The sequence below is a fragment of the Cyprinodon variegatus genome, unplaced genomic scaffold (genome assembly GCF_000732505.1).
Source record: "Cyprinodon variegatus isolate N-32 unplaced genomic scaffold, C_variegatus-1.0 Scaffold1048, whole genome shotgun sequence".
NCBI lineage: Eukaryota > Metazoa > Chordata > Actinopteri > Cyprinodontiformes > Cyprinodontidae > Cyprinodon > Cyprinodon variegatus.
Genome location: NW_015151501.1, coordinates 187,812 through 210,803, shown reverse-complemented (window position 1 = coordinate 210,803; position 22,992 = coordinate 187,812). Strand labels below are relative to the sequence as shown.

Here is a 22,992-nt window from a genome sequence, read left to right as displayed (position 1 = left end):
AAAGAAAGAAAGAAAGAAAGAAAGAAAGAAAGAAAGAAAGAAAGAAAGAAAGAAAGAAAGAAAGAAATAAATTAAACTTTATTGATCTCACAATGGAGAAAATAACTCTCTGCATTTAACCCATCCCCCTTGGGGAGCAGTGGGCTGCCATTGTGTGGCGCCCGGGGAGCAGTGTGGGGTTAAGGATCTTGCTCATTGACCCAGAGTGGCAGTCTGTGGGAGTGGGGCTCGAACTCTGCACCTCAGGAGGCGTCATTCCCCAAATAGGACCCCCTGCCCCTCAGAAGGGCCTCAAAAAATTAGAATAACTTGTTGTTCCTCTGCACAGAAATCTTTAGTAAAAGGCTAAATATTTATACGATCTGATGACAAACAAGAGTCTAGATAGCAATAATAATTTTTTTCTTGCTATATTAGAAGTTTTAATTATACATTTTTATATTCTGGACAACTTCATATATTTGACAACATATGGATTGCACCTGAAAAGTTATACCTTTAAATTGAATTCTTATTGTTAGCTGATTTGTAATCAGTAATTGCTGGTGGACAGTGTTGCGATCTTGTTGCTGTTTAAACAGTTTCATACTGAGCAGGTGGACATTCTTCCTTGAGGGCAGTGTGAGTTCACAGGAAGAGTGCCAGCACTTCATGTTTCCAAGTTAAGAACCAACTGAATCATTTGTCTATATCATGCTACAAGCGCCTCAGCAGTAGCCATAGATCACTGGTGAAGGAGCTGAGATGTCTCCAAGTGCACCAAACTAACATGTCAAAGTGTCATTCTGACACTCCAAAAATATGTAGTAAAATATTTATTAAGGAAGGGAAATGGATCCAATAAGAGAGACTGAGAAACTTAAGACCAGAGAGGGGTTTGTATCCGATGAAAAAAAGCAAACAAAAAGGTGGAAAACTGATAGGATGCGTAGTTTGTGATAACTTTATGACTATTTCTATGTAAAGAAGGCTGCGAAAATTGGTATTAAATAATTGCAATAAGCATTAAAAATATAAGCAAACATGAATAGGAATGGACAGACTGTACAGACATGTTTAAAACTACATATCTCTTACAGACATGTACATGCTGTAGCAAACCTATACTTAAACACAAACATGCTGAGCAGTGACAAGTTCAGGTATCCCTAGAAAGCTCCAGCATGATACTGAGCCATTTATAATTTGAGGAGTCATAGATCTAGTTTTATGAGATTAGTTTGTTAGTGTCTGAGGGTTTTTTCTTCTTTCCTACGACCTCAAGACAACATCAAAAATACCTGATGGCCTTGTCACGTGAAGCAGTTATTTTTTCTCTCCCACAACAATCAGCTGGGTGGTCTTCATGTGGCAAATAATCAACAGTAGAAATGGTTGTTGGATATAAAGTCGGATTAAACACTATTTAACTATAAATGCACAAGATGAAATAGTTTCATATATATACAACATGCTTAACTGGAAGTACAAAGCATTTCTCTTAGGCACTATAGAAAATATGTAGGAAAATATCTTAAAGATATTATAAGATATATATTTATGAGTTGATGAAAAAAGGAACTTGCTGAAAATGAAAAAAGTCTATCCCAGGAGGTTTACTGTAGGTTTGTTTTCTTTTACAGTTCCTTATTTTTTTAGATATAGTTGTTTTTTCTTGAAAATCTGTTAAAACTAGAGAATTTAATAGAATACAGATTTTTGTTTCTTCTTCCCCTAGTTGTCACATCTTTGTCATTCTTTGCATGTTTGGCTCAGTGTTTTTATGGTCTTACTCCTATGTGGGTATTTGTATCTTTACCATTCAGTGCGTTTTTGATGTATTTCTGAGGAATTGCCTCCCCCTCCCCCTGGGGGTTGTCCCCAGTCATTTCCTCATTCTGTCTTTAATTTCCTCCTTTGATGGGCAGCTTTGTTGCAAGCCCACATACCACAAACAAGCAGCCATAGTATATGCTTCAATACTCCACCAGAACTCTCCAGCCTGTTTATTTCTATCGTAGAAAACGAAAACGTTTTTACATGCCTGTTTTATTAACTGCATGCACACAGATCTTACTGACATACTTTTTAACACTATAGTTTAAACTTCTAACCTTGTTTTTCCTGTTAGACTGGTCTTACATCAACAAAGTATTTAGTGAAATGGGTGGCCAATGTGTTTTTCTTCTAGATTGATCATGGATTTTATTGCATATTTATCAGTCTCTTTCTCCCTTTTCACTTCTTACTTTTTCTGTGATTTTTTAAATAGGAAATGTTCCTGCGTTTTTCATTTTTTTAAACTCATGTAGTTTGTCCCTTTATAGTTGTGCCTTTTTGCCAGCACTTAAAGCAAGGGGGTTTGTGGATGAACATTAAATGCTTCAACCAGATGATTTAAAAAAAAATTAAGTCATGAAACAGGCCTAGACCAAGATGATGGTACCCTTAACCTATTATTTTGTTTCACAAGCTTTTGTGGCAATCACTGCAGTCAGTTCCTGTAACTGTCAATGAGACTTCTGCTCCTCTCAGCAGCTATTCTGGTCCACTCCTCATCAGCAAACGGATCCAGGTGTCTGCAATTTGAAGGCTGCTTTTTTCCCCAGATGGCATGTTTCAGCTCCTTTCAAAGATGCTCAGTAGAATCTATCTCAGGGCTCATAGAAGGCTGTTTTTAGCTGTGTGTTTTGGGTCATTATCCTGTGGAAGACCCATGACCTGTGAATGTGACCAAGCTTTCTGAAACTGGGCAGCACATTTTCCTCTGGAATCCCTTAATAGTCTTAAGATTTAATTGAACCCTACAGAGATTCAAAACACCCTGTATCAGATGAAGCAAACAGAGCCTCATCCACATCTCACAGTAGGAACAGTGTTCTTTTCTTGATTGACTTCATTTTCCTATCTGTGAACATGGAGATGATGTGCCTTAGCAAAAAGTTAAATTTTTGTCTCATCTGTCCATAGGACATTCCTCCAGAAGCTTTGTTGCTTCTTAACATGTAGTCTGGCAAATTTTAGTCTGACTTTGGCTCAAACAATGATGGATGATGTGATCTGACACTGATTCTTCTTGAACTTGAAGTTTACCTTTAATCTCTTTAGAAGTTTTTCTGGACTCTTTTGTTAACAATATTATTACATATTATCTTTCTTTTTGATTTTTCGTGAAATGCCCTCCTGCAGCCACATCCAGGGAGATTGGCTACAGTCCCACAGGAATATCAAGATGCTTGGAGATGGACTTATAGCCTTTACCTTTAACATGCCTGTCAATAATCTCTTTTCTAATCCCCTAAAATAACTCTTTCCTTTGCTTCCTCTGGTCCATGTTGAGTGTCGTACACACCAAGCCACCAAACAGCATAGTGACCTGTAGTCCTATATATAGGCCCACTGACTGATTAAAAGATTTTAAACAGCTGTAGTGCTAATGGATGGACACACTTTGATTTAACATGTCCCTTTGCTCACATAGTTTTCAGTCTTTTCTAAGGGTACCATAATTTTTTACAGGCCCGTTTCATTAGTGTATTGTTTTTTGAAACATTCTGTTGGAAGCAGGGGGAGTGGAGGGGAGTGTGGCCTGTTGGAGGGGAGTGGCGGCTGAGCAAGACCCTTACTGTAACCCCCCACTGCTCCCCGGGCGCTGCACAGTGGCAGCCCAATGCTCCCCAAGGGAATGGGTTAAATGCAGATAGTTCCTTTCGTTGCTCTGTACTTGTGACAGAGTAATAACAATAAAAAAAACTGGCATGGTTGAAAAGCAATGTCTGATTAGGATTATGAGGACCGTTAATAAACTGTCTTTCGGGTTGAAAAAGCGGCAGTTGGTCTGCCCAGGAGATTTATGCAAATAGCTGTAAGGCCCAGTATGTTCCGTCTTTTGAATTAGCCTGCTTCTCTTCATTTTCTCTTTCTGTTTTTAGTCTTACCTTTGTGTATTTGACCCCCACCCCCCACCCCCAAGTGTGAGGAACTGCCTAAAGAGTTTCTCTTGAAAAATGCTAATCGGATGATTCATTGTTCAACTTGAGTTCCCCCTCTGCTCAGGTTGACAGCATAATATCTCTATGAGGAGAAATATGTTTTCAAATGTGAAAATGAAAAAAGTGTTCCTTTAGAAAGAATTGAAAGGCCATAAACATTTCTATGCTCAGTGAGCACACTGCAAAGAAAAAAAAGTATTATATACCTGGTATTTGTTGTTGTAGGTTTTCAGTGACATACGCATAGACTTAGGTTTGTAACATTAAGAAAAGGACAAGAATACATCTTCATCTAGTGGCAGAACGTCATTCATCTTGTGGACCTGACTAACTGGTTTCTTATGTGCGTATGTTAGACGCTATTGTTTAGGCTCACAAAATTCTTATTCTCCTATATTAAGCAACCTTTTTGTATAATAACTACGTTTCATAATCCTTCCTTAAACTAAAGCTTTTTGGCTTTTTTGCACATCAAAGACATGACTGTATTTAAGTGATTTCCTGCATTTCTGCCCTAAGGTCTATGCTGTTGGTGGATATGACGGGCAGAGCCGCCTGAGCAGTGTGGAGTGCTACGATTCCTTCTCAAACCGCTGGACAGAAGTAGCTCCAATGAAAGAGGCTGTCAGTTCTCCAGCTGTGGCCAGCTGCAGCGGCAAGCTCTATGTTATCGGAGGAGGGCCAGATGATGAAACCTGTTCAGACAAGGTGAGAAGCATCTGTGTGCTTTCCCTTCCACAGGAGAAACACAAAAGGGTGCCAGGAGTGTCTTTTCTCTTTAACAAGAGGATTTCAATCATATTATTTGGTTTGTTGACATTGCTGAGTGATAGATCAGCCCTGAAGCTTAAATCATGTTTAAAAAAAAGTTGAAGGAATATGCTGCTCTTATCCCTTTTCTTCTTCCTTGTCTCTAATTTTGAATTTGCAAAATTTATAAGAATAAAATAAGTAATTTGTAAGTAGAAAATCTTTTTTTTTCTTTCAGGTAATGTATTCACTGCAGACAGTATCTACAGGCCTGATCTGGTTCAGAGACTTTTTATTGAATCAAGATCTGCAACTCATATAAAACATGTTGCAACAAAACCTTTCAAACCTTCCTAAACTGCTGTATTCATAATAGAAACAGAACAAGAAATCAATTGACTGGGATGCTGGAGAGATGTTGAAAGGAGCTGGATTTTAAAACTAATGTAGGATTGGCCAAAAATGATATAGTTCGACAAATAAAAGCTAAGACTAAACAATGATTAAATACATTTTCAATTTTATTATTAAGCAGATAAAAAGCATATTTATCCTATGTTCTGGTTAGGTGAAGTGAGATGTCTGCTGAAGATCTGAACTGCTCTGGTCAATTATGCAGAGCCTTTCTTGAGAATCCTAAATTTCCTCGGAAGTATTTCTTATATGTAATCTTAACGAGTAGCTAAATGTTTGCCTACGTTAAGAAAAGAATTTTAAGGAGGTCAGACTGGCAGCCTGTGATTGATGGACGATAAGACAAAGATGGGTGCCTTCCTGTCTGTGCAGCTCATAGTTTTTTTCATTACACAAGGAGGAATCTAAAATGTTGGCAGATTTTACTTTTACTAAGCTTCAACCTTAAAGACTTTCATACATAATGCCAAAAGGCCTCATATTTTACAGTTATAATGGTTCCATCTCAGAAATAGAACATAGTGGAGGATGTTTGATAAATACTTCCTTGCAAAGGCATTTAGATTGTTTATACTTTTCACAATTTGGTTACATAACATCCACAACCCTCATCTGTTATACAACAATATCCCAAGCTTTCAACATCTTTCGATGGAGCCTCTTTTCTCCAGGATCTGAATGATTTACTTTTGATCCCCGCCAAGGAGGTTTTATTGTTACCCGTTTGTCTGTCTTTGTACAGAATAACCTGAAAAAATATCAACAGATCAGTCCACCTCAGTCCAAAGAAAACCATTAAAACTCGTTGATAATCCACATCATAATCCGGATGTAGGAATTTTTTTTAATGGTTCTTTAAAGCCGGGTATACACTGTGTGATTTTTTTTTTTCAATCGTTGCACTGTACGACGTCATACAGTGTGAGTTCACACCTCACGATGCATGTTCTCACACTGTGCGACCCGACGCTCTGATGCGATCTACCTGCTCACTCTGTACGTCTAAAAACCACGTGGGATTCAGCTCCGCAGTGAGATGGAACTACTCTGACGCATCTATCCAGAAGCCAAACTAGTAGAAGAAGAATATAAAGCCTCACTAGAGTGAAACGCACTGCCTTGGCAATTTGGGCAAGTTTGTGTGCTGAAAGCCCTGAAAAGAAAAGACGACGACATATATAGACAAAGACATGGCTGAGCTAACGTGGCTACTACGGTCTGTCAGTTTTACAGAAAGAACTCCATTTCACTCGCACCCCCACCATGCTTCTTTGTTTTCTTCTGAGAGGAAGAAGAGGAATCATTGTTTGTGCACGCCCACTGAGCGATTTGTCTACGACGGCCAACTGGATTTCTAATATGTTTGATTTTCTCCCGACCTCACAATTCCTGATTGGGAGTTGGTCGTGAGAGGCTGATCGCCCCTCATTACCCCTGTACACTACACGACGCACAATCAGGAAAGATTCTCGCATGACTGGAAAGTCGGCCTTAAAAGGTAAAAAAATCGTACAGTGTATGCCCGGCTTAACATTATTTGTCAGAACAACCAGAGAGTGGTAGCGGTTACTATTGACAACCTCAGCATCGGACTGAAAAAAAGTCCAGAAGTATTGGACAAAAAAACTTAGTAAAGGAGAGCCTTGCCTCGCTCAAAGTCTCAATCTGCTGATCAAATAGGAAAAGAGTGAATGAAGAAGGTGGGAAGATAATATTTGGTAATGATCCAGATCATTTGCAAGTCTTAGCTATAAATGTAAGTCAAGATATGGGGCAAAATTTGCTGCTTGGTGGAGATCTGTGCTCTCTGATTGCTTTTCTAGTTATTCGTCAAATCATGAGTGACAAAAAGGAAAAATGCTGCAAATTACTAAAGTTCCAAATCTTCACGTCGTTGTAATTTGTTATAATGGTCCTGTTAAAGCCCAGCCTAGCATAAAAATATTTGGCAAGATCTGATAATTGGTTTTCACATATGCTATCCATTCAACCTGAGTTTAAGCCACTAAGGGAAGAAGAGGCTAAATTTATTAGATGTGGAAACCTGGTAAAAACATTTCAAAGGAATCGTTGCTCTCTTTGAAGACAGAGATGCTTCTATAAAGATCTGATTCAGAGGATAAATTCAATGGCTTCTGATGTTACTTTTTATGTATATGTCATGTTCCCTATGCCCTAACAAAATAAATTGAACTTTATGGTTGAAACTTGAGAAAATAAAAAAAAAGTACAAGACCTGATCATGACCTTTCCACTGCCCTAACAGCATAAACCTTCAGAGTGAAAAATCTAATCTAGATCAGCTCATGAGGGTCTGTTAATTAGAATATAGAATCACATATTCTCAGCATTTTATAACTTTTGTTTAAAAATTATTGTTTCAATTAAATATTTTCTTTATGAGTTTTGTATATTTATATATATATTTTTTTTTTACCAATAATTTAACTATATGCCACAGGTTCAGTGCTACGATCCAGAATCTAACAGCTGGTCACTCCGTGCCAGCATCCCCATCGCTAAGCGTTGCATCACAGCAGTGTCCCTAAACAGCATGATCTACGTCTGCGGTGGCCTTACGGAGTCCATTTACTGCTACGACCCGGCACAAGACTACTGGATGCTTGTGGGCCAGACCTCTTCCAAACAGGTGACTGGTTAGGTTCTGATCATTTCAGAGTCAGTGTGCAAACTATGTACATATTTTACATAAACTCAAGCAGCCTTTTGAAATGTTTGTTTTTGTCATATTCACAGGAGAGTTGTGGCATGTCTGTAGTTAACGGAAAGATCTATATCCTCGGTGGCCAAGGGGAAAATGGTGAAGCCACGGATAAAATCCTATGTTACGACCCATCAACAGGAGACCTGACAGGAGAGCGAGGCATGCCCCGGCCAATATGCTACCACGGATGTGTAACCATTCACCGCTATTTTGAAAAAAATAAGCCATGACTCTAAACACAGAAACTCAGACAAGCAACATGTGACACACTAAGATAGCCAAACTGTACTTAGACATCTACATCTATTAAACAGCACACATACTGTATAAATGAGTCTAAATCAAAAATTATTTCTTTACATCTTTTTGTAGCAGTGCTCTCTGTAGTACTCTGAATCCTGAATGCTGATCTGAACTTTTTTTTTTTTTTTTCAAAAGCACACTAAGATATACCCTATTAAAAGGTTCCTGGTGTTTAAATACATCAGAACAAACCCCAGCACTGATTACAAATATCTATTTAAATAAAAATTTACTGTTTTTTTAGTCTTCAGTTTGTATATGAGCCAAAATGTGGGCGACAGTCAACCAGCTGTGCTGCACCAGTATCAGATGTCCTCCATAGAAGCTCTAAAGAGAAGCCCTACCAAATTATTAAACACTGGTCACTGATGGCTACACTTTATTTCAGTTTTCTAATCCCACTTCACTTTGTGTCCCTTCACCTGATCCACCGTGTTTCATCAACTCAGTTTATTTTCATCAGTACCGTTTGTGTTCTCTATTATGATCATTTTTTTATATATTCCTTTAATTTATACTTGTTTTTTGATTCTTTTTTTATAAGAGCATGTTATATTGTTTGGTGTGTCTGATTAGTATTACTGTTAGCTTATTGGTGTACAGGGCATGTGGGTGGGTTTTCGTTAGGAACCTTTTTTGAACAACCTCAAGGATTGCTCTGATTGGCTGATGTGTGAGTGAGTGATAGGTTTGGATGTTTGACTGATGTTATGACTCAGACAGGGCGGATGAGTTGGAGCCAAGCAGGTTTGTCATCATGTTGTAGCGCCACAACCCCAAGCTCTTTTTTTAAAGCTGGCTTCTCTCACTTAAGCATTTACATGCAGGGACGTTAGTCTGGGTAACCTTGGATGGATGGGTTATTGCCTGGTTAGGGTGTGCTGCGTTAGTATACCTCACACATAGGGTTAAGAGTTCATGCTAAGGATTTAAAACTCTGAAGCTGTCTATGACCTTTTTATGCAAATCTGTAGCGGTAAAACAGAGAAATTGCTGTGAATATAACTATTGTTTTCCGTTTTGTATGTAGATGATGTTTTTGTTGCATATTGTGTTTCTATAACAGCCCCAATTGTGCACTTTGACAAAACCTTTTTAAATCTAGAGAGATATTGGTTTCTGTTTTTTTTTTTTTAAACAGATTTTTGCTTTCATGGAAAATGCCTTTTATGGTTTGAGGTTTTTAAAAAATGACAACAACTTTGGAGAGTTTCTTACCTTTTTATCCACTACAACAATTTATGAAGTTATTACCATTAGAGATGCAAAACTTACAGATTGACATGAAAAGGTTGCACTTGTTTTTATTTTCAAAATTAAAAGAAGCTGGTTGGGGTTATTTGTCTTTACAGATATATTTCAAGACAGCTTTACTCGGTGTTAGTCCATAAGGTGATCTTTTTGATGATTTTCCTCTTCTCCGATTGTTAAGTAACATGTTATCTCAAACGGCCGACTGGAAGGTTAAAGGTTGAGGGCAGAATGATGCTACAAACGATGAGTAAAATAGAACAAGAGACGTTAGATGTGCCTGTATTTGAGATTTTACTGAGTATTTACCCAAATATGGGACCTATATCGTGATTTATTGGTTTTGCAATTGACTTTCAGTTATTACCTGCTTGTAATGAGCCTTTTTACTATCATGTCGTTTAATCAGTTATTTTCTTCTTGTAAAGTGGTGTGGCTTTGTGTTGTTAGTATGCAGTCATTCCAACAGGTTAAATGATTTATTTGATAATAGTGACTGGAAGTGATATGCAAAAAATTAAAATTGATTAACCATTCATTATAAATCCAGATATCAACCAAAGTTAATTGATTTTGTCCCAGTTAATATTTGTTGGAACATAATTGATTGTGCCTGAATGCAAGATGAAAGCTTTAACATGATATATTTTGTGCAGTATGCCTTAAAAAAACACAAAAATGTAATGACAGGTCTCTACTAATGGGCCTTTTTGATATGTTTATTGTATGCATGATGTAAGGCAAACACAGTTTGGATTCTGATGAACTATCCTATACTGTAAGAGAAACATCAATAAACTCTCTCTATCAATGTTTGGTCCTTTGTCATGTGGTTGTAATCGAGGCTGTAATCACATTCAGAGTAACAGGCAACATGAAGGTATTAGTATTAAGAGTCATAATGCAACAAAAGTTAAGTGTGTGAGCAATTGGTCAACAAGAGAGAGGTTGTATGGATCCTCTTCATTACATATTCATAATTAATGTGTAGTTCAAAGCTGGTTTATGTTCCACATTGATTCCTTTATCCCATTCAAAGTAAATCAAACTGTGTCTGTGGTAGTTTTACATTCACTTATCACTGATGTAAACACATCATTTCTGGTTCTGATAATACATTTTAACAGTTTTTTTCCCCAGTGGATCTATTTTTTAAATAAGTACAGAAGTTCAAACATAATGCCATTTAAATCAACATTGTTAAAAAGCTATACAAACAGGCTCTAATACAGACGTATACCACTAATAATATTCTAAAAGGACCTTTTAGAATATTATTAGTGGTGTACGCCTGTACCTTTTAAAAAGGTGCTAAGATGTAACCCAGAGGAACTACATGCTTTATGTATGGCTAGCCATTTGAACACATTTCCTCTCAGAAATAGTTTAATTAAACTAACTGGTTTGTTTAACAGAGATTAAAAATTGGTCACACAAATGTGGACCTTAGAAAATGTATAAGAATAACATACAACTTAAGAGTTAAAAGATAAACAATAAAATACTGTAATGTAAAGTGTTTTAACAATATAAAAAAACTGCACCTGGAGAATAAATAATCAATATACAGCTATGTACATTTTTGAAGTAACAGATATTTGAAAACGGCAACATCAGAGATGTGCAAAATGACAGCAGCATGTTATTTAATTGACTAATGTAGAAACTTTGCAAAATCAGCTTGAATGTAACAACCTTTTGAGGTTTCTGGGAACAGTGGTGCTTATAGAGTCTTACAGCTGCTAGGAGGAAGGATCTGTGAAATTGAAGAAGATGAGGGTAAAACCTGTATTATTCCACCCTCAGCATTTACTGCCACAAACAGAAAAGCGGGGCCTGGGGGTGATGCTTTGCTTCCTTTACAGCTGACATAGAGTTATCTTTGAAATCCTCATCTTAATTCTTTTTTTCACCTGATCATAAACCTACATCCAGAGAACAATACATATCCACGTAGGCAGCTCTAATTTTCAGTGATGCTCTGCCTTATTATTCTATAACATTTATTTCTATAAGAGGAGTGATACTTTGGGTGAGGACAGTGACCCCTGTTAAAGGAAAAACGTATGACCTAAATCCTGTGTAAAACATGAATGCAAGCTGGTTTTGCACCAGAATGCAACCAGTATTCTACTGTATCTGATGAACCTGATCTTAGTCTTATCAGATCAGGAAAGTTTTCTCCAGGAAGTATTTGGCATGTCTATGCCAGCAGCTGATCATTTCCATGAGCTTAAAGGTGTTACATTTTAGGTAACACTCTTTTGTCAGCATGTTTGGATGTTAATGTTTCATTACTTCAGCTGATATTAGTTGCATCCCACTATATTTGATAGGTATTTTAATTCCTGAACATGTAAATTAGTTTTCTTCCATGTTGAGGTTGATTGAGACATGGACTCATTTGGTTTGGGCAGGCTTAAATTAAACTCCTGGTATGCCCTGCCCAAAGCCACAGCCTTAAATCATATGGACGTTTTATGGATTATAAATAAAAGCATATTAGTGCCAGCAAAACAATTGCTTTGAATGAGCTGTGTAATTGCTGATATATCCAGGCAGAATTATCCCAGGATATTGCTCAGACATAATATGATTTCTCTGCCAATTTATAAAAGAAATATAGCTAAATATCAGTAGGTGTGTATTTTATATTTTAGTTCCTATGTGCAATTTTGGAGAAGAAAAAAAATCCATTCAATTTACACTTTTGCACATAGGTTTGTTTTCATACTGTAGTTTGCACTGCATTCAGAGATGTACCACAGATTAGTTTTTGTTTTGTTGTTTTTTGTTTTTTTTTGCCTCCCACTCAGACAGACTCCATTCTGTGTTGTCTCCTTCTCATGGCTGTTGATGGTTTGAGTCGACCAAGGGATGAATTAATCATGCTGGTGACGTTTTGATGAGTTATTGTGTTGAACAAGGGGACGTATGGCTCTGAACCAGCTGCACAGCACTCAATAAAGATTGAGCAACTCTAGCGCAAATAGAAATTCACTGAGCTTTTTACGTCCTATATGACTTGAAGCATACATTCCACATTGTGGTTTGATAAAACCACCAAATTGTTTTTCTCACAGAGCTTTACAGACATGGGGCACATTAATTATCAGCAATATGTAAAGTTCCCAAAAGCTTATTAGAACGAACAAAGCAATGAGTATAAATGATAATAACAATAATAAGAACTTTATTGATCTCACACTGGAGAATTTAATTATCTGCATTTAACTCATCCCCTTAGAGAGCAGTGGGGTGCAATCGCGAGGCGCCCAGGGAGCAGTGTGGGTTTAGGGTCTTGCTCAGGGCCCCAGAGTGCAGACTGTGGGGATCAAATCGGATACTTTCAAATTTCTCTGAGCACAAGCGCACTGCTCTAACCACTAGACCAACGCTCCCATATTAGCTTATTCCCTAGAATAAGCTTTAGGGAATGTTATATATAATTAATATATACAGTTCCAAAACATTTCTTGCTTGCTTTGCTTTGATTATTAAGCCAGGTGGTATTTTGAAATATATATATCCTAATGCAAGAAATTCCCCATGTAACTTCATTACAAGGGGTTATGAAGAGTCTGTAACAGATCAACCTTTGCAGACATGAAAAAGCAGAAAGTTTATTTTTTTGGGATAAACAGGTATTTGGCAAAATTTTATCAACACTTTTATCAAGAAAAAGCTGTGACCCTCGTAAAAGACCTGAATTGTTTGATTTAAATCGTTTTATTTGAAAAGCACTTACATTAAATGTCATCTCGTGTAGTTACAGAGATCCCTATGATTCACATGACAGCAACATTGCCTTTATTTGCCCGTTAACACTTGAATAATACCAAGGTTAAACATAAGGATAAGAAATGAATCTTCACATGCATCATAGAGGAGGTCAGCAGAGTAAAGTTGAAAGGCCAGAGAGGCTATCTTTATTCCAAATAAAGAAAAATCTTTTCCGCATGTTAAGAGAGAATCATTTTTCTGGATAACTTGCAACATTTCTGATAACATACATAAAAAAAAGATGGAAGCTAAAATGAAAGAAAGATAACTGTAAGGCTCGCATGTTGAACTGATGGTATCTGGGTAATCTTAGGTATGATCTTTAGAAATCCGCAATTCTTTCGGTCTTGTCTGGAATATGAAGCATAGTTAACACCTAACAGGTCACTGAATACATTAGAAAAGGAGTCTAACTTTTAAGGAACAACAACAATATCCGCATTTCTACCCTACAGGAAATCTGTATTTAAGTTTCTGTCAGTGTTTGTCAAGTCACATAAAAAAGCATTCCTACATAGTGTGACACAGAGGGTTATAGTAAACTGTAAACAAAGCTTTTTTTTAATGGCTTTTATGTTAAACTTCTCCATAAACTTTATCTCTGATCTTTCTATTGCATTTTTGGTATATGTTGTTTGTTTTTCAGGGCCCTTTAACAAACCTCTAAGACTCTAAGTGAATACTACCTGTTACAATCCATAAAATATATATTAATGTTTTTTACATTTTACATCTCCTCTAAGATGCTTCTTCTTCATCTTTATGTATGGGTTTTTTGAACCTTTATTTATGTATTATATGTGCATTTGTATCTTGTGTGGCCCAGATAAATGACATAATGGCGACATAATGGCTTTTAAATGTACTGATTTTTTTCTTTAAAAGATCAATAAGGGGCTAGATACAGTGGTGTACCCTGCATTTCCATACAAAAAATGCTAATTTTCTTTAATTCAAATTATATGCTAGTCTGTGTTTGTACATCACATTAAATCCCGATAATAGTCAAATTGTTTATGGTTGGAGTGTGGCATGTTGCTTGCAATTTCAATATATATAACATTTTATTAGTGAGAGGAGCAGCAAATTTTTACCTTAAAATGTAAAGAAAAAAGTTCATCTAGTTTGTTATTCTAATAATTTTTTGCAATACTCAGTTGGCTATATTAGTAAAAAGTTACATTTCAGGATAGCATGGGGTAAAATTTAACAAACATAGGCAGTTCTGGACAGGGGCCCCTGTTGGCCCCTGTTATGGCATCGAAAACATATCATTAAATCAATTTCTTATGAAGATATGCACTGTAACTGCCTGATCCAGTGGTCCAATTTTATCTTTTACCATTACAGTTTACTTAGAGCATTTATTTAAAAAATAGAATGTGGGACCTTAAGATTCAGACATATCAATATAGGATCCTAGTTTTTATCTGTTAGATAATGGGTCTGCAACATTGGCTTTTAGTCTCCCAATATGATATTGCCCTGTTTCTTTTATTTTCTTTTATTTTTTGGTGCTATTCTTTTATTATGTGCCCCAACCTGGCCCCCATAGTAAATTTGATCGAGGACCGTCACTCATGACAAAGTAAATGCAAAATTTCCATGAAGATGTTTGTGTTGTTGTCTGTAAAAAAAAACAACTTTTTTGGGAATTTGCTTTCAGAATTAGATATGCAAGGCTAAAATGATTTCTGAAGAATAAACCACAGGAATATTTTCTGAAATATTTGTGCTCCAGCATCTGATGGCAGTGATGTTAGAAACAGGATCCAATTATCATTCCAGTGTAAACTATGTAACCTCCTGCTTCCACTTTTATTTCTGAATACTTGTTTTACAGGTTTTGAAGTTGCGATGCAAGTCGCATTTATGATTAAAAGATACTCCCCTTTTCCAAAGAAGCACACGCATTAAAAGTCAAATATTTAATCACTTAAGTAGCAGACTCATTTGTAGAACGGCGACCCCTGGTGGCGGTGTTCTTGAAACGCAAGGCTAACTCTCCACTGCCCATTTAGCATACATATGTTGCTCGAGGTTTAGCAAATAGCAAGACACGAGCATTGGACGAGTGCAGCAAGGATATGCTCCCGTTGAGTTAAAATAAGCACTTTTCTCCACGTTACCACACATCACAGAGCACTCCAGTAAGTTTGTGTTTCATGTGGTTGAAATAGAAGGCTACAAACATGTGCTAATTGTTAGCTAAAATAGCAAACAAGGCTAGCGCGTCGGTTAGTGCTGCACGAACAACAGTCACACTATTTTTTATTAGGGTATTTATGTTATGTTTTATGCGAGTGATGCGATTTAAAGTGTTTGTTTAAAAGTAAAACCACGTGTTGCAAACATATTTCGTTGTGTGCTACAACGCTAGCTTCTATCACTGTAGTAGCTGTAGGTTTGGACTTCTCTACTTAGCATGGGATGCTAAGCTAACCAAACTTAGCTGTCCAAATGGCATAGAAGCGATTAGCTACCATTAGCCTGATATTCATTAAGCGTTATTCTATCTTTTTTGAAGGTAACAATGTCAGGAATTAAAAGGAAAATAGAAGGGAGTGATCCAGACTATGATGAAATTTCATTGGTTCAAAGTAATAAGAGAAACAAAACGGCAGAACATAATGGTAAGTTCATTTTTGTAAACAATTGCCCCTTTTTTGTGTGATTTTGATAAATCTAGAAATGCATTTTTTTTTCTCCAGCTCGTGAAGCGACAGTACAGAAGATTGAAGACATAATCAGAGAGCAGTTCTCTTTGGAAATGAAGAACAAAGAGCATGAAATAGATGTTATAAGCCAGGTTTGTGGTTACCAATAAAACAGACTTGATTTATCTTTGATCCATTTATTTTCTTCTGTGGTTGTAGAGCAAAATTTGCATAAATTATTATTGGAAATGTTCATTCAGAATGTGTTTGGTTAACTTTCCCTTTTATTATTTCTTTGCAGCGCCTAAATGAAGCCAGAAGGATGATGGACAAACTACGGGCATGCATAGTGGCCAATTACTTTGCCAGTGCTGGAATGACAAAGCCTCCAGAGGTATGTTTGAATAGTTTTAACACAAACTACTGTTATACTTTAAAGAGGAAAAAGTTTGCCCTTTGTCAGTTTATTCTCATCCCTAGGTTTGTCCCATATTCCTGCATTTATTCCCTGGCATAGTAGTTCATCTTATCTTTCTATACTATATTGACAAATGGTTATAAAGATGCTCAAATCAAGTTCAGAAGTTTTTTTGTTTAAAATATGGTTTCTTTTGATTGATTTTAGCTTGTCCTTGTTATCAGAGATAATGGCTGATCAATTTAAGACAAATGTGAGCTATTTCTTTTTGTAGATTATGTATAACATCATTATGTATGTCACAGGCTAGATATGAAGAGGATATGAAAAACTACCCCTGTTTTGCATATGTTTAAATTTTGTATCTTGAGATTACAAAACACCCTAAACTGAAAAGATGTAAAATCGCAAAGGGGAAAAATGGTTTAGCATTGCAAAAGGTGAAAGTAATTTCTCTTCTTTATGTCCTAGCATACCTTGAAAAGTGACCCAGCAGTGTTGAACCATCCAGCCATCCGCCGCTTCTTGGAGTCTCCATCCCGTTCCTCATCCCCTCTCAACCAGGGCTCAGAGACACAATCCCTAGCCCATTCAGAGTGCGAATCTCTCTCACAGCAAGAAGATGGAGTGGAGAGAAACGGAGAGGGAATGTGGAAAGAGGAAAGCGGCAAGCAGGAGCGCAGACCAGGGCGAAACACTGGAAAAGTCAGTTTGATGCAATTGATAGGCACCAGGATCCTTCCATAGTTGTTTTTATGCTCTTTTAACCACATTTTCTAAATATTTTGTTTGTTTAGGACACGTTTGGTGTTCCTTCACCTATGGAAGCAGAGCAGAGGGTGACCTATCACACTACTGGTGATGAAGCCTCCAGACTCTATGTTAAGAAGACCATTGTTGTGGGAAACGTCTCCAAGTATGTAACAAACCCGGGCTCAATCTTGCTTTAAATCACCATCTTTCCGAGCACTGAGGAGCAGGTCCTTCCAACTTTGTGGCTAGGAGCCTGTCGAAATTGCTTATTAAGGGAAAAATATAATTCTTATCTAAACCTACAAAAGAACCTGAATATAAACAGGAGAAACTGGGATTAAACAAGAGGCAGCTCTTCCCTACAAAGACAGTATGACTAAATGTTTACATTAGTGACACAGTACACAAGGCATTTAGCCTGCAACTAAAAGGGCCCAAAAGTGCAGCTTCATACACTAAAAGGGCACTGCTAAACGATGATTGGCTAAAGACCCAGGAAGCGGCTCCTATTATCAAAGGAGGAGGCGGAGCCTAGGACAAAAACATGAGGTGTTCCTTCACTTAAAAATGCAGTTCCAGTTAATCTCCATTTAAAGGGAGGTGAATGAGCTGGCAGACTTATATGCTAAAAAAAACTAAACACAGAAAAACAAGTGGACATTACCATTAAGTACAATAAAGCATAAATTAAATCTATAGTTAAAACGTTGCTAGTGAAGAGCAGAGAATGTAAAGGGAAACATTTGTTTAGAATTCAAAAGAAGGTCAATCAAATAAGGAAGACAAATAAAAATAGAACGGAAGAGGATATTATTACAAGGTTGAGACTGAGACACACAGGACTTAATAATTTAATCCATGTAATACGGAAACACGTAATGGGCAACTTTATCAACCATGGAGACATATACCTAGAAATAAATTTGATCAAGAGAAGGTATGGAAGAAAAACAGTCTTATTGGAATCTGCCTTTTTTTTTTAAACCGAATTTTAAACACTGAATTTTTTTAACACCAAATTTTAAACACTGATTTTTTTTTTACACCAAATTTTAAACACTGAATTGTTTCAGACATTTTTTTATCAGTGGCTGGCGGCAAACTTTTTTTTTTTTTTTACACCAAATTTTAAACACTGAATTGTTTCAGACATTTTTTTATCAGTGGCTGGCGGCAAACTTTTTTTCTTCTTCATTTCGGCCAGCAGCTGGTTTTACTGCCGGCCGCTTCCTCCGGATCAAACCAAGAGCCTTGGCAGACAGGGGTGCCGTACTAGCTGTGATCAGCTCAGTTGTTTCACCCAGTCTGATAAGAGGAAGAACTCTTATAGCTGCCTGTTAGTAGCTAACTGACGTTTTGTAATTCTGTTTAACAAAAAAAAATTCCTCATTCAGCTGGGAACAGCGCTGAGCCCAGCCGTTGTGTCACGTGACCAAATGAGCTAATTTCATTGGCTAGAAGCTGCTCGACTCTATTGAGTGTAGATTGCTTTGGCTTCGGTTCAGCAAAAGGTCAACACATTTGCGGCTGAATTTTTGCAGCTGAATTTTTCTGGTGAGTTTTTTTCTGGTGAATTTTACCAGATAAAAATTAAGTGTGAGGAATTCAATGTCTAAAAAAATTCAGTGTTTAAAATTAGGTGTTAAAAAAATTCAGTGTTTAAAATTTGTTGTTAAAAAATTCAATGTTTAAAAAAGGCAGATTCCAATGAGACTATTTTTCTTCCATAAGAAGGTACAGTTAAATGTTTCTAGTTTACTGCATTTAGACTCGGCCCATGTAATAGTTAAGTATAGTTTTTTCATTTTTTAGGAAAATAGGTTTATATTATAGAATGTAGGTAAGTTTTAAATTCTGATCCACACTCCTATTCAGAAGGTGGCAGTAATGCGCACCTAAAAGTTGCTTGCCAACCGCCATTAAACAGAAGAGGATGATGTTCATTTAAAGGCTGAAAGAACTTGGCGAGGTTACATTTGTGATTGTAGGGTTAAAAAAAGGCTTTATTGGGGTTTCAAACTTTGAGACAAACTGGTTGGCTTGTCACTCATGTCTAGTCATTGTTGTGGAGACTTGACGACCTCCGGTTGTTGCTGTTGCTGCTGACATGAACATAGATTCTTGTCCAGCTTTTTCTGGCACACTTCACATCCTAATTATTGTTCTAGAGGGCAGGTTAAAGCGAGTAGCTGCTTGATCTAAATGTTTTCTTCTGTTAAAATATCTGACTATTTTGTTTCTTTAAAATATTAACCAGTTTGGCTCATTAATTTGATAAATAATTCATACATACATAAATAGATTTAGTTTTGTAATTATAAACAAAACAAAATGTTTCAAACTGTAGGTTTTATCTTTTTGACCTGGGGGTAGATGAAAAACTGTCATGAATGGGTGCCATGTGATTAAGATTTCAATCTTAAACAAACAAGAACAAAATGTACTTTAAATCAGTGGATGTTTGTGATCAGAACCACACGGACGAAATGCTGTTGTGCAACAGTTTGCTCCCAAGAGTCGAACCACGATTCTATTTAGCGACAAGCCCAGTCTTGATAAAGGTTGAAAACACGTTTCTATCTCATTCGTCTTCCCCTTGGGCCTGATGTGACCCACTGAATGCACAACAATTTCTGGAGGCTCAGCAATGTACTTTGAGATGAAAGATGGCATAATCCTTCAAAGCTCAGTGAATTATACTTCTGTAGCTTAAACTAACAGCATCAAAGGCCACATTCATCCTCTGTTGTGTTGTTCTCTTGTACATGATCAGTATCAACAGGTTTAAACATTTTCTTCCATGTACAGCTGTGTTTAAGTTGCATTACATAGATTATCCATTTATTGTTTTTAATCTGCATGTATTCTCTGTATCCCCATCCTCCCTTAAACTTTTATTCCCAATGTCGTCTGTTTACAGAATTATTTACAAAAAGGGGGAAATAGTCTTAAGCCATTTTTCCTGCTCCCATTTTTTCCAGACCTTTTTCTTATGTTTTAATTCTCTCTGTTTTTGTTTACTTGCTACTAGATACATCCCCCCAGATAAACGGGAAGAGAACGATCAGTCGACCCATAAGTGGATGGTTTATGTCAGAGGGTCCAGGAGAGAGCCGAGCATCGACCACTTTGTGAAGAAAGTCTGGTTCTTTTTGCACCCCAGCTACAAGCCTAATGATCTGGTGGAAGTCAGGTTTGTTCTTAGAGGATTTTCAAAACAGATCTGCATATACACCCTTCTCAACCTTGAGCTTGTTATTAGAGACAGGAGGAGTTCCTCCTCTTCTCATAGAAATCAGCCCTTGGCTGCTGTTTCATGTGGTTACCTGAGCCATCAATAGAAGTCAGACGAGGACCAACTGGTTGCAGGAAGTTTGCTCCCTGCCAGTGCTTTGTTGCCCATGGACACGATATTTGATTTGAACTTCTCTGTTGTTGCTCTGAGAAAGGGGGTTGCTCCTCCTCTTGTGAGACTAAGGAAAACTGCAAAACAAATCAGGAAAACACTTGCGTAATAGGAGGCAGAACTCATTAGCCGACATGTGATTCAGGGTTTTCAGATTAACCTCTTAGTGGATAAACACTTTGATGACTAGGCAGCAAGCAGAGCTCTAAGGAGACACTTAAACAAATAGTGCCCCCTTGTGAATTTATAATAACGAAGCACTTTATTTACTTTTCTCTTTTAAAGACAGTTTGTGCTTTTGGAGGTGATAGCAACCTTCTAGGTAATTAGATTAGAATTGAAATGTACTCTTCAGATTGTACAAACATACCATTAAATCAGTCTTGAATGAAAACAAATGATATTATAGTTTAATTTAAAATCTTACACTTAAAAAAAGCTCTTACTGCTTTACATATAATATCTCAGTAGTCGATACTGAGTTGTGGCCTCCGTGGTTGAAGCTCCCCTGATGCTGCTGCATCTCTTAAGCCCCCCCTGACCAAATTCAATTTTCACATTTGGTGAACCCAATGCTTAAACATCACCCTCTGCTAACTGTCAAATAGCCTCGGTCTTCACATGGGGATATAACTAAAATGAAACCTTTGATTAGTTGGCCAGATTTCAGCAGAATTGTTACATGAACCAAAAATCACATGGCTTATAAGGATTTTAATATCTTCACTGATTTTTAGGAGTTAATCAACTGAATACCAGCCAGTATTTTATCTTAAAGGTGTTGTGGAAGAAAAGCTGTAGATTAGAATTCTGGTGACGTTTAATCTGGGATTTTTTGATGTGCCTGCCTCCAGCGAGCCTCCCTTTCATTTAACGAGACGCGGATGGGGGGAGTTTCCTGTGAGAATCCAGATCCACTTCAAAGACTCTCGCAACAAACGCATCGACATCATCCACCCGTTAAAGGTCAGATCTCATCACAGTTCACATTAACGTTGAGGTTGCTCACAGTTCATTGTCAAAGTTCATTGTCAAAGTAAACCCCCCCACACACACACACACACACACCCTGCCCCCCGAACTTTTGACCTCCAGGCTACAAACATAAACATATAAAATTGCCATTCTTTTGTGATGTCAAAAAATTGGACATGTTAAACCTTTTAACAAATATTTAAAAAAAAAACTGAAAAAAAAAAAAATTGTTGTGCAGAATTATTCAGCCCCTTGAATTAATAATTTGTAGGGCCAGCTTTTGCTGCGATTACAGCTGCAAGTCACTTGGGCTATGTCTCTATTAGTTTTGCACATCGAGCGACTGATATTTTTGCCCATTCTTCCTGCAGAACAGCTGGAGCTCAGTGAGGTTGGATGCAGAGCGTTTGTGAACAGCAAATTCTCTATAGGGATCTGGTCTGAACTTTGACTTGACCATTCTAACACCTGGATATGTTTAGTTGTGAACCATTCCATTATGTAACAAACGATATGTAACAATTTTCCAATCGCTATTCGTCAGTCCAACAAATGGCGATGAACGATATTAGACTTAGACTTAATTGTAATTTTTTATACACAGTGTATACAAAAAGAAATTTCATTATTTCGATATATTTGTGCAGGTGACTTTGTGGACACAGACAAGCAGAGTGCGTCTTCTGCACCACTCTTAATATTGTTAAGCACCTGCGCACACTCATACGACTCAATATGGTTGCTTGTTTTCTTGTCAAAAATGTGTACGTTTTGTCAAGTGGGAATCGTTTACTCTTATAGTTTTCTCATTATTGTTTTTTGATCGTTATTCGTTTATCTTAATACGCAAGATTGAACAGACTGACAATGTTTTTTATTTTTGTGTTGTATAATTTAATATTTGTTGTTTTAAAATCAAATCCGTAACAGATGGGGCGGGATGTTAACACACTTAGAAAAAAAAAAGGAAATGGCCTTTCTCCGCTTCTGGCTTGGCTATTTAAAAAAAAAAAAACTTCTATGGTTTGGATCAGTTCTTTGTTTCTGTCTCAAGTTTAGGTAGATAAATTGCTGCTGCACGGTGGATTCACATAGAATTCTTATACAAACCACCCGGAGAAGCAGCGAGCAGTGAGCTCTACGCAGTAAGGACGTTCACCTCACCTCATGCTACTAGATAGAGCTGAGGTCAAACAGCAGCACCACATGGAGAGGGCAAAGCGCGGATCGCTTAAGCTGAAATGAGCTGAACTTTTGAAATCAGACCTGCGTCTGGAAGAACCAAAGTTGACTTTTTTTTTTTCAGAGCTTTTGTGACTTTTCCAAAATATGATGGTCTCTCCAAGGTGATTCAAAAGTTGTGCATTGAGAAAAATTTTGCAGCAGTCCATCATGTTAAGTTTCACCTGTGCTTTTGTTTTGAAATCCTGGCAGCGAGACCTCAACAGGAAATGACTTAGGGTTGCCAGGGGTAATGACAGGTCCAAAGCAAAAAGTCTGGGAGGCTGGTGATCCAGCCTCTAAATAAGGTAAACATGCTCACTAGGGGTGGAACGGTTCACAAAATCCTTGGTTCGGTTCGGTTC

General features: G+C 37.2%; 2 protein-coding genes across 3 annotated transcripts in view; both read left to right on the top strand.

The window, feature by feature from the left end:
• Nucleotides 1-9,296, top strand: part of klhl24 (kelch like family member 24) — a 19,269-nt gene extending 9,973 nt beyond the window's left edge. The window contains exons 6-8 of one of the 2 annotated variants that reach the window (XM_015399812.1): nucleotides 4,491-4,679; nucleotides 7,597-7,785; nucleotides 7,893-9,296. In XM_015399812.1, coding sequence (XP_015255298.1) covers nucleotides 4,491-4,679; nucleotides 7,597-7,785; nucleotides 7,893-8,090 — 576 coding nt within the window. In that variant the 3' untranslated portion in view covers nucleotides 8,091-9,296. The remainder of the gene's footprint in view (nucleotides 1-4,490; nucleotides 4,680-7,596; nucleotides 7,786-7,892) is intronic. The other variant, XM_015399813.1, reaches the window with a different exon arrangement.
• A 5,898-nt stretch (nucleotides 9,297-15,194) lies between these two features.
• The window catches only part of yeats2 (YEATS domain containing 2), a 32,496-nt gene continuing 24,698 nt past the window's right edge, over nucleotides 15,195-22,992 (top strand). The window contains exons 1-8 of the mRNA XM_015399814.1: nucleotides 15,195-15,347; nucleotides 15,725-15,830; nucleotides 15,909-16,006; nucleotides 16,156-16,248; nucleotides 16,744-16,977; nucleotides 17,070-17,188; nucleotides 20,057-20,218; nucleotides 21,286-21,397. Of these exons, the coding sequence (XP_015255300.1) occupies nucleotides 15,731-15,830; nucleotides 15,909-16,006; nucleotides 16,156-16,248; nucleotides 16,744-16,977; nucleotides 17,070-17,188; nucleotides 20,057-20,218; nucleotides 21,286-21,397 (918 nt within the window). The 5' untranslated portion in view covers nucleotides 15,195-15,347; nucleotides 15,725-15,730. The remainder of the gene's footprint in view (nucleotides 15,348-15,724; nucleotides 15,831-15,908; nucleotides 16,007-16,155; nucleotides 16,249-16,743; nucleotides 16,978-17,069; nucleotides 17,189-20,056; nucleotides 20,219-21,285; nucleotides 21,398-22,992) is intronic.